An 11916-nucleotide genomic window follows, 5' to 3' on the forward strand; every position below is an offset into this window, starting at 1 on the left:
GAGTCACTGGCATGGTCAAGGGCTAATCCACCCTAAAATAAATGTTATACAGTTCAGCAGTTAAATGGGGCAGCTTGTTGTTTCATGGGCACATGTTCTTTATCAGAGGTGTAATTTCCACTGAGCTAAACCTAATTAGGGTGCAACAGCTTAAATAAAAATGCTGATTCCACAAAGTCACCAATCTGTCAGTGGACCACCCCACTACAGCGACACCTGAGATGACATAATCATTACGTATGGTGATCCTCAGACTTCCATCTTGAGGGAGATATTTTTCATTTTGTCTTTACTGAACCACATCACAGATATTCGGTGTAATATAAATTCTGTTTTAGGGTGGACCTCAGCATGGAATGTGGGGTTTTAAGCAATATTTGTCCCTGGGTAAATTGAAACCAATGGCTTAGGTGTACCTCTCTCTCCTCTCTAGAGAGTCCGTCTGGATCCGAGCCAGATTTCTTCAGGCTGACTGGAAGGTAATTAAGTGGCAGCAGACTGGGGCATGCTGTTTCAGGCATCCATATGAAATGATAATGGCAGGGCTGCTGTCTTAACAGAAACCAACAGGCACACATACACACAGAGAAGCACAACTACAATAAGAAACACATACACACATAAATCTCTTATGAGTCTTATGTACTGGGAACCACTGTAAACAGTCCCAGATTATATTCATTGAAGAGAATCTAAAACAGTGTCCCATTGTCCTTCTCGGGCTCGGAAAATGTATTTTAGGAAGGCTTTGAAGATGTAACCGAGCTGAGGCTCAGCTGAGGTGCAAGCGATTTATCTTGCTGAGTTGAAATGTCACTTACAAGAAAATATACAGCAAAGGTTTAGATTGGGAAAATACAGCCTGACCTGCAGCACAAATTGTTCCATTGCACAGTAAATGTGGGCTATAAAACATCGCTGTAATCTTACGTTCATCTGCTTATTTTTGCAGTATACCATCACTGTGTATACAGTATACGATATGATTGCACTCAGGTTGCAATCATATCAGCTTTATTCTACTTTTAATTAAAAAAGAATAATGATCAGGCTTGGAAGAGCATCTGCTGTCCTATGTCCACCGTGCTTCCCATCGTAGGTCTGCACACATAATTTTACCAGGGATGTGCAATTTGTCTGAGGGTAAATTGACCCAACAATGTCAGTGAAAAGACACTTGTCAGGTTACATTACCCAGAATTCCGGAATAGACACATCATCAGAGGTGCCTTACAGCAGTGGATAACCTTGAGTGGACTCATTAATGTCCACTCATCAACCTTAAACTGTTTAGTCCAAGTCCCCACATTAACTTTCACATTAGGAGAAGCTGTCTTTGTTTGCGGCTCAATGCAATCGAGGAGAAAAACAATAGGCTTTTATTCCTTGGGGAGATTCACCTGACTGATTTACCACCTGTACAGTTATACAATAGTTTGATTGGCAAAATGTAATATTTCTTGGACAATGACAAGAGCTCAAAACTTGCTCTGTAGATTATGAAAGTAGTATTATAATATAATACTACTGTAACATTTTCCCAAAAGTTTGGGTATTTAGTTTTATTGGCTTTGGTGTCTTTCTGCTGACCAGTGACTGGATCTCACGGTTTGTTTAATCACTGATTACCTGGCATAATAATATGCAATAATGCACTGATGGTTTTGACGTTGTTGTTGTTGTTGTTTTGCGCTATGCATCTATCAGTAAAGTGTAGTTTGTTTGTTTTTATCCCCAATCAGCTGAGAGTCTTTAGTAGCTGCTTGGAGACAGCAGAGGCGCTGTGTGGACCAGCGGATCAGTGTTAAGAGTCCTTAACATGTGACCAATGTGACGAGGGGGCAAATGAGGAAGTGACACTCGTATCTGTGCAGCCACAACACAGAACATAAACATGCACCGTGGACCGGCTTTGACAAAAATACTTCATAATGTTTAATAATTTAGCAGTCGTCACTGTATATAATCACCAGAGGGTTTGTTTTCCGGTAAACATACTGTTTTTGGACAAACGCGAAGACGTGTCAAAGGACTATAAGTCTCAGCCTTGACAACTTTAAGCCAGGATTTTAAACTAGACCCGGTGGTTTTAAACTGGAGCATGTTTCATAAACATTACCCGAGCACGGCGTTTCTGAGCAGATTGATTTTTCTCCATGTCCACTTTAATGAGCGACTTGTAACGATGTCAATACCGAAGCTCTCACAAGGAAGCCCGAAGCGACTACGCGGCGACAGCGGCGACAGCGGCGTGTTGCGGATCAATGGAGACAGGAGTGAAGCGGAGTCCAGTGAGGAGGTGACAGGCAGCACGGGGGCTGCAAACCAACACGCCCCTAGAAAGTTCACAGAGGAGGAGTTGATCACCCATAGGATCCATAGAGAGGCATGTGAGGTGAGATGCATCACGTCACATCCGATAATGTCATGTTGTTCAATTACATTACCACCATTAGGCATGATTCATTGCTGTGGCACATCCTTGGTATTGGTTATAATGTTTCATACATTTTTGCTCTGAATTGATCCGCTCATTAACAGTAGCGGTACCACCATGTGAAGCCCACTGAGGCAAATTTGTAATTTGGAAATGAGGCTATCAATTTTTATCGATAAAATTTAGAATGTTACCTAAGTAGGAATGCTGTTTTATCAGCCAAACGTGTTATAAGAAGATGTGTTTCAATTTTTCAGAGCATTTAATGACAGGTACACGGATCAGCCTCAACATTAAATCCACCAGGTGGTTTTAAGGTTGTGGTGGGCAGGGAATCAGTATGGGAAAAAATGATTGACAGGTGTGGGAACATACAGTGCATCTCAGCTTGCCCTGTATGGGCCTGCATACACTGACCCCTGCCCACCTCAACATTTAACACCACCGTGTGTACACCCGAGCACAGTTAAAACATATTAATGTTTGTCATCAGTGAAGAAAACTACTATAAAACGGCAGTGCTGCAATGAAAATAACACAGGTGTTTTAACTCAGCAAAGTGATTTGCCAGAACAAATTCAATCTATATGAGGTCAGCTGTAAAGATTTTTGCAGCAAACATCAATATTCAGTATTTTCTAAACCTCGCTGATAATCATGTCAGACATGACAGAAATGACACCGTTTCATTTCATAAGTGATCTGCTCCTTAAATTGACAAGCAAACATTAAACTCGAACACAAAAAGCCAAATGTCATAACTCCAGATAATATTGGACCAACACCAACATTGTTTATTAAAGCTGGTACTGTACCAGCAGCAGCAGCAGCGGCAGCATGATGACATGCCAGCTGTGGTGCATCTCCAGAGCACAGCAGTCCCCAAAGCAGTCCCCAAGGGTCCTTAACAACATTTGCTGTAATTTTAATTACTAAAAGTGCTTTTAATGGTTGATAATTTCTTTGTTTTAATACAAGGTTCACTATTTGCACTCTTACTCCCCGTGTATAAAAAGCGATTATTTTCTGAATCGTCTAACAAAAGGACTGTGTGTGGATTAAGGACATGTGTTGCAAAACCTTGTCAATGGTAGCCTGAAGGTATTTTCTAATTGTTGCCGTTTTCTCTAAACCATTGTGCTCCAATGTTACAGTATGTCCAGCACTCTCTGCACAGTGCATAATGATGATTACTGTTTTTGTCAGACCCATCATATTCACCAAATCTTACATGCTTCTCCATCAAACAGAGCCACTGAGCGCTGTGCTGATGGCAGTGGTGAATAGGTGTCATCTTCATGCCTCGAGGCTTATCTGTTGTAAATATTGTGCTTCTGAGTGTGGATGAAGTTGAGGCAAGTTGGCCGCGACCTGAGAAGAGTGGTAGGGCCTGGGTGGGAAAAGCACAATGCAGAGGGGGCCCAGCTATGCCAGCTTCACTATGTGGCCCTGCAATGGCATGTGAAATGACAGGCCATGTCACCAAAAGGCCTGGGGCCTTTTTCCCTTTATGGCCTGTCAAAGCTCACCAGCTAGTGGCCTCTCACTTTGAAACAGACTGAGAGATGACATTTTCGAACTTCCCGAGGAATGGAAGAGGACTTCAGTGTTTTTCACTTACAGAGGGTGTTTGTGAAGCCGTGTAAGATGAATTATGGTGTGAATAAAAGAATCATTGTGTCTAAAATGTTTTCATGCGTCCTGAAGTGAACAAAAACAAACTTATTACGGTGCCATATTACAGCTCCCATTTGATTAATGATTGCAGTTTCTCACCTACTCAATTGCACACAAAAGGACAGCACTAATTAATTAGTAACATCATAAGAATTATACTTCCATCTTACAGCTGTTTCTATGCGTAGAGGTCATCCATTCCCTCTTCTCCTTGACCCAAAACAATCTGTTTCTATGTATACATTCATATTCAGCATTATGCTCACATGTCCCTCTGTGTTTGGGTGTGTATATGTACTGTAAATTGTTAAGTATGTGGGTGTGTGACCCCAGCGTATCTCCATTATGTTCAGGCAAAGAAGCAGATGTATGTCGACCCTTCCAGCGGGTACAAGGTGTTCACAGAGTATGCCCACCTTCAGAGAGGGAAATGCTGTGGCAGTGGTTGCCGACATGTAAGCTCATCGTTTTCTGTTTTGCATCATTTTTTTTATATTGCTGCAATTGTTTTTCTTTCCATTCAGTCTTTGCTGTTCATGTTTGTCCTGTTGCATCCCCCCTTCTTCAGTTCAGTTATGAGCCCTTTTCCCAAGTACTAATTTACCTTAGACATCAACTGTGTTTTCTGAAAGCATTTTGACAGATGCTCCTAAATTTATACACCCAACACATCACAACATATCGCAACATAAAAAGTTTCTGTACATGTCTGCTAACAGCATCTTCACATCAGCTGTCCATGGTACTGAACAGGGTGATGAATTGATTTAATCAACAGAGATCATTTCACTGTATATTGCTACTATGTAACACTCACAATCATTTTACTCTATATATATTCAGTCACTGCTCACTCGGTGTGTTCCTTGTTACTTGAAGGGGACACTACAAAACAGTGGGAAGAACAATAAAGAGCATGGATGACAATGGTGTACATCACTGCTGTCTTGTCAATGAGACCCTTACAGGACTGCGAGGAGAAACAGGAGGAAGATAGTGACAGATTAGCCGATGTAAACCACACGAATGGCTGTGCAACAACTTGGTGTATGTTAACTTTTTTTGTGAACATTTGCTGAAACGTTCCCTCCCCGGGTCTTTTTTTTTTCTTGAGATTATATGAGGGAATGCGAATTAGAACTTTTGATTGGAGGTATGATGAGCACTTAATTTTGTTTGCCTACTGAGTAGAGTAACACCGGACTGTGCTTTGTCTTGCCGAATCTGCTGCTGACACATCTCCCACCTGCCCATCCACTCCGTGTGTAGCACACAGGGAAAGAGTTTAGATTAAATCAAATGGAATCATCGATTATTCATGCACATCCCTAGGGTATACCATCAGTTCAACCGGTGTGTGTTACATTTTTAAAGACTTGATTTATTTAAAGATGGTCATTTTATTGGCTTGAAGCTCAAGAGGAAAAGGTTTTATATTGTGATGCATTCATGATCAGTCCTACAGGTGATTGTAAGATGCTTGTAACATTTTCACTCTTTAACTGTTGTAAACACTTTGTAAATGGGGTAAGAGCGAGAAGCAGGAGGGGTTTCATGTTCACTTTAGCCCCGAGGTACTCATTTGTTATGTCCTGGTGAGAACTGTTCAGGTTTATCCAGTCACCATCCTTTCCCATCCTGTCCCACTCTGTCTTATGTTGTTGTCTTGCCTGGCTCCATCCCATTCCGTCTTCCCTCATTCTGTCCTCCTGTGCTGTGTGCGGTTCAGTCCGATGTACCTCTGCCTCAGTCTTTTCTGCTTTCCCACTTTTAAGCTTGGCTCGTCTGGTATGCTTTGCCCTGTACATGCTCGTGTCTTGTTCTCAGTGTGACTAAAGCTCTGCTCCACATGTAGCCATTTAACACAACTTAATCATTTCTTTTTCTCCCCTAGTGTCCATATGGCCAAGTCAACGTGAAGGACCCTGCAATGAAGAAACAGTTCAATTCTTTATTTTATGTGTAGGCCTGACAGACTCATACCAAAGGTGAAATGTAAGGCCCTGTTTATAATGGAACCCACCACACATTGCTTGTCTTCTGCCTGTCGTTATTTGGACTACTTGAGAGTCATTTTTAGCATTGTACCAAATGATGAAATATGGCTAGTGTCTGTGCAATACTTACCTCCTATGCATCACAACTATTCTTAGGATTATTTTCATTCTCACAAGAGAAGGAAGGAGGTTAGTTCACTAGAACCTCATGTAAAATAGCCTTTTATCACATTTTTGTTTTGTTATATTTTTCAGACATTTTTCTCAAATGTCCAATGAAATGCCTTGAGCTTCGTTTTTCGTTTTCTTCAGGAGTATTTAATATTTTGTGGTATTCTGCTCCTCTGATGCATTTACCAGGGTTGTGGGAGTATGGAGATGAAAACTGAAAGAGCATTTTAGATCTTCGCCCTCAAGATAAAGGGCATATAAGCGAAACTAACTGTAGATAGTCAGATGGAATCTTGTGCTCTTTTGCTTTGCACCTCTTGTTATTTTTCTCCCAAATGTACTACTGCATGAATATTAGCATCATTTACACCCCACAAGTGTTCGACTGAACTGTCTACCTTTGACTGAAATACTGTGTTGTTAAAAATAGTCTGGGGCCAAGGGTCAGCCCTCACACTTGGCTGTGCTGCTTTTACACCACTTGATGGAATCAGGCTGTTAACAAACATGCCATGGACATCAACAGCAGCCCTCCCCACCAGACCCACAGCTCAGCCTCCTGGCAACACTTGGCTACAGCACAGCTCCCTGCGGCTGCTCTCCTGAGCTGCAGCCTAATGAACTCCTGGGCCCTCTTATCCCAGCACTGCAATAGATCAGCTCATGTTCATGAGCAGGCTTAGACGCACACATGCATAGGCAGGCTTACTCCATGAGAGCACCATGTGGCTCCTAATAGGCCAATATAGAATAAAGGTTGTATTAAACACCGCATCTTGTAGCTCACAGTAATAGTACAAGATAAGGTCAAGCGCTCATACAGCACTACCTGTGCGTGCAAGAGATGTTTAGGAAAGATGTGCCACTTGATTTGTGCGTGCATGTGGGAAAGCAGCGCGATGCCTTCAGGCGCTCGCTCTGAACCTGCCACACACACTCGCCTGTCTCCGCCTGATTGGGCAAACATCGTCGGGATGAGAGGATGTGTCTGCCGCGGAATCCTGTCGCAGCCGCCTACTGGCGCGGCCACAATTTTCCTCGGCAGGTGGGTCCCAAAGGCAAGTGCTTAGTGATCGGAGCAAAGCCCTGTGAGCGGCTACAAGGAGATTCATGATCCCAACAGTGCTGGGGAGGACAGGTTCTGGGGGACGGGTCGTCAGGCGGGATGAGAGGCGAATTTATTTGGTGTTATTCTAAACCGAGGCAGCGGAGCGTGCGGCAGCAACATTTCTACAGGGGGACGGTGAAGGTGTCACACTCATCAAGTACCTGGGCCCGCTTGCCTGCCGCGGCTCTGCGGGTTTTGCCTAGGGACTTGTCTGTCACATTAAAGTAGATGCATTGCCATTCAGGGCCTCGGCGGTCCCGCAGCCTGACCATGAAATAGGCCAACTTTCATGTCTGCCTCATCCTTCCACGTCTTCCCAATCCAGTGATGGCACAGTTTGAAATGTTTTTTTTTTTTTCTTCTTCATCGCGTTCTTGCCTAGCAGTTGGTGACTTAGACACAAACAACACAGCAATTCCTTCGACAGATTTATAGTGAAATTTACTTGAAAATCTACCACTTCCGCCACACGGGTCAATCATAAAGTATGTTTAGAAACAGTGCGTTTTGTTTTAGTGCATCTTGTCTCCGTTGTGTGATTGATTGGTAGATGTCATGTAGGTGATATAAAAAATTTAAAATGTTTAGCCTAAATAGTTATTTTTCTATTTCTCGTCCTATTGTTAAGTATATGTATTTGTTAAGTTGATATTGTTTAGGAAATGTCTCAGTGTTGCTTATTCACGATTGTTGATTTGCCTATATAATGCAAAGCCAAAGAAATCAGGAAAAGAAAATCTGGAATGTTTTAAAGTTTTAAAGTCAGTATATACACTCATGCACACACATCGCCTACACAGGCAGTTGTACTCCCTCAGTGCAGATGTGCTCCCAAGTTGCAACAGCCAACCAGACATGTGAGGTGTTTATTTCAGGCATTTTGGACTGAACATCTCTGACCTTCAGCTGGAGCATATGCTATGCTGGAGCAGAGTGGCAGCCATATACCATGTGCCTTTCTACAGGATGATGGCACTAGCCGCAGAGAAAGACAGAGCTGTCCAGTTTGGATCTGTGACCAGACAGGCTCCAGTCACAACCAGTTGACAGGCCAAGCAGCCCCCTCCTCTCTCTCAACTTCCCCCTCTCCATCTAAAAACAGGCACAGCAGCCCTGCGGCCAATGGCCCTAACCACAGTCAGTTACAGTGTCTCCATCACTGTTGGCCAAACCAGCCAGGAACTGACACAGGGTTGGCGGGGAAGAAAAAAAAAACTTGAGTGTCAGCCGTATGATGGCTGAAAGGAACATCAGTCTCAGCAATTGGCCAGGCACAGCTGTACACATTTGTGTGTGTGTGTGTGCGCGCACATGTGGATACGTGCGCGTGTCTTGATATTCAAGCAGCATTCGAGCAGCCCCTACATCAACGTCTGGTCGTTCTACACAGACAATGTCAGCTCGCCTCGGGGCAGCAGCCTCCACAGTGGTCATATGGACAACCGGATCCCTGTGGTAGAATTAGTGATAAAAAACACACATGGCCAGTGAGTGACAGTCAGCACACCAGATTCCTTTGGACAGACGGGGCTGCAAATAGCACAGAGGAGCGGTTTCTCCCTCAGACCGCAACTGGTGGTCAGACTCATGCCAGGCCGAGTTGTGGCCGCCAGATGAGCCCAGATAAAAGGAAAGTCGGGGGCAAGAGCACTTTGGCCTGTTTATTTCCCTTCAGGTTCTGTACTGATGCACTCATATCTGTGATTTCCTATCTGCACTAACATGACAAGTGCTGCCACTGTGTGTGTGTGTGTGTGTGTGTGTGTGTGTGTGTGTGTGTGTGTGTGTGTGTGTGTGTGTGTGTGTGTGTGTGTGTGTGTGTGTGTGTGCGTGCACGCATGTGGATCTGTGCATCTGCACCATCCAACCTCTAACTTATTTGACATTATGTTTTCTTCGGAGTCCCTGTTTTTAACGAATGGTTGAAGTAGAAAGGAAGGAGCCTGTTTGACAACATAACAACACACACAAGCATCACCTAAACTGGTGTGTCTCCTCCAAAAAGCCGCTTTGCTCCATAAGGTTATATAGTGATAAAGAACATCCATCTATTATGTTTCCATGTCCTTTCTAGTGTGGCCAGATATGGACTAATATGCACACCATTCCCCAGGAGGATGCTCTGTTCCCAAAGGAGATGGAGGAAGGGGCGGTGTGTGTATGTGTGAAGGTGGCAGTGTGCAGTTGGAGCTGTTCTGGAGGCAGGGAGGGGAGGCAGGCAGCAGTTGGTGTGCAGAGAGCAGAGGCTCAGGCTGGCTAGTTAAGAGCTTCTCTCTCCTATCCTCCATCTGCCAGGGACTGGGGTTGTGATTTGAGCTCCAGCAGAGCAGAGCAGGGAGGAGATCGAAGGAGGGGTGGAGGGAGGTATGGGGAGTGAAGGTGGAGGGATGGTGGTGCTGAGCGGGCTAAAGGGAGGCGGGGGAGAGTTGGTTGGAAGAGGCAGAAAGAGAAAGTGGAAGAAGCAGGGAGTTGGAGGAGAGGGGAAAAAGTGAGCAAGAAAATAAGGATAGAAGTGAAAAACAGGATACATGTGGATTGAGACGCTCGACAAAGCTATTTATAGGCTTATACATGTCTGTCATTATTTTTCTAAAGTGCTGCGAGACGTTTTAATTCTAGGCCTCAGCAATAAAATCTGTACCATGGCTATATTTCATCCCTGCTTGTGAATCTTGATATTTCCTCTCCCCCAGTAATTATGAAGCCATGTCCACTGTGTGTTTGTAAATATTTCCAGGATGTCTCATCATCCTCTCACCTACCCACACAGGCTCATGTGACTGGGGTACATGTGACTGGGATACAGCTTTACAGTGCTTCACTCCTCCCTCTGTTCTTCCTCCTCCTCCTCCTCCTCCTCCTCCTCCCCAAACCCCCCATCCCTCTCCCTTCCCACTCCTTCTCCTTCATTCTGTCAGTGTTTAGCCCGTGGTTCCCTGCACCACAGAGGATCCTGGGAGAGCCTTCCCGCCTACTCCTCCATCCTTTGCCTCACTTCGACTCCTTGCCTGCTCCTTTTTCTGGCCACGCTTGGGGAGTGACTGAGAGCTCCCTCTGCACGACCGTGAGTGTCACTTGAGGTGACCCAGAAATGATAACTCCAGATGAACTCTGGATGTGTGGTAATGGAACCGCCATGCCCTTCAGCAGAGAGGAGCTAGAGAGGCAGGCAGGCAGGCATCCTGGCTGGCGCTGTGTCTGTGGTTACACCGTTGAACCAAGCATGCTGCAGAGCCTGCCTGGGTATCATGCAGTGTGCGCAGTACGCGTTGTGGTACACAGTGAAATGGATCTCGGTGCCGTTGCATTATTGATGAGATACATTGTGATGTCAAACCAGGCGGAAGGAGAAGAGCAAAATGACTGTTAGCAGTATGGCACATGATCATTTATGCAGGCAGTAGAGAAGTGGAATTAACTGTCACCCTTTGCTCCCAGATCCACTGCTCTCACTCATACAATATCCTCTTCACTTGTTGTGAGTTGGAATCAGTCCACCTGTGTGTGTCATTCACCATGTGGCCAGTGCGAGTAGGTGTGGGACATCCTATTTCCTGGATGACCTCCCTTTGCCATGTTACCAGTAAATATACAGTGCAGGTGGAGGCATTGTGCACTTTAAACAGTTTTACACTTAGTTCTCATTTAATGGCTTGTTGTCATGTCAGGTGCAAAACAACCCAGTAATTCACAGTATAATAACAACTCCAATACAATTAAATCTTTCATTTTTTTACATAATCAATATTATTTTAAAATAGTTTTTAGGCAGTGTAAAACTATCATTATTACATAAACAATATTTATATTCACTCCAATCTCGACATTATTAAGCAGTGGTGTGAATTTTTCATCAGCATTTCTTTATTTATTAGATGCTGCAACATGAGGCCAAATGTTGGGAGAATGGTTACATACTCAATGTTGCATTAAATGTAAATGAAGCTCCATTCTCCAGGTGATATAGACTGAGAGGCATATACCTCACAACTCATGGGAAACAAAAAATGGAGCCAAGGCTTAAATTAATTTAATGTTGCTTTTTAAAAGACCAGAGGTTCCCCTGTGATTATTTTAAAATCTGTTTAAATATTTTTTATTTTACATCTGTATCATTTTCATGGCATAAATTATTAATTTTCCATCCATAAAAAGGTATTAGGTAATTTTCCTTTACCCGGATCTAAGTCCACTTGATTGAAATACGTAAAATTCTGAAATTAATGAGCACTTAAAAAACAAAAAAATTCGATTTGGTATTTATTTTTCCGCAGGCGTGTGTTGCTGTGCTCCTCATCTTTGTCAGAGTGATTGAACTAGTTTGGCTATAGACCCATTATTTATTCACACAAACCTCTGCTCTTCAACCAGTGAAACTAGAGCTGTAACTGTACTCACTGACCTCCATCTCCTACTGTGTGAACTTATGCATGAGCGATACTCGTGATGTACGTTCTGATTATTATTATTTTTTTTTTTAATTCCATTTCTGATTAAACATGTCTCTAATTTCGATTGCAAAATAT

The 11916-nt window shown here is 43.5% G+C and overlaps 1 protein-coding gene across 2 annotated transcripts; it reads left to right on the top strand.

Annotated features, from left to right (window-relative positions):
* The first annotated feature begins 1814 nt into the window (after positions 1–1814).
* Positions 1815–11900, top strand: c8h1orf53 (chromosome 8 C1orf53 homolog). 2 transcript variants are annotated; one of them, XM_067513581.1, is made up of 4 exons: positions 1815–2395; positions 4468–4569; positions 6009–6109; positions 10309–11900. In XM_067513581.1, the coding sequence occupies exons 1-3, from the start codon at positions 2102–2104 to the stop codon at positions 6078–6080; spliced, it is 468 nt and encodes a 155-aa protein (XP_067369682.1). In that variant the 5' UTR covers positions 1815–2101; the 3' UTR covers positions 6081–6109; positions 10309–11900. The 2 variants fall into 2 exon arrangements, with proteins under 2 accessions (XP_067369682.1, XP_067369681.1); XM_067513580.1 differs by lacking the exon at positions 10309–11900 and having other exon boundaries at positions 1816–2395; positions 6009–6405.
* The last annotated feature ends 16 nt before the right edge of the window (positions 11901–11916 follow it).

This window comes from Channa argus, chromosome 8, assembly GCF_033026475.1.
Source record: "Channa argus isolate prfri chromosome 8, Channa argus male v1.0, whole genome shotgun sequence".
In the NCBI taxonomy this organism is placed as follows: domain Eukaryota; kingdom Metazoa; phylum Chordata; class Actinopteri; order Anabantiformes; family Channidae; genus Channa; species Channa argus.

What these genes read in the sequence shown, in the direction of transcription:
- c8h1orf53 (XM_067513581.1), top strand. Translation starts at nt 2,102, where the DNA reads ATGTTTCATAAACATTACCCGAGCACGGCGTTTCTGAGCAGATTGATT. An exon ending in TCCATAGAGAGGCATGTGAG is followed by an intron (nt 2,396 to 4,467) that starts GTGAGATGCATC and finishes CATTATGTTCAG; the next exon opens with GCAAAGAAGCAGATGTATGT. An exon ending in GTGGCAGTGGTTGCCGACAT is followed by an intron (nt 4,570 to 6,008) that starts GTAAGCTCATCG and finishes TTTCTCCCCTAG; the next exon opens with TGTCCATATGGCCAAGTCAA.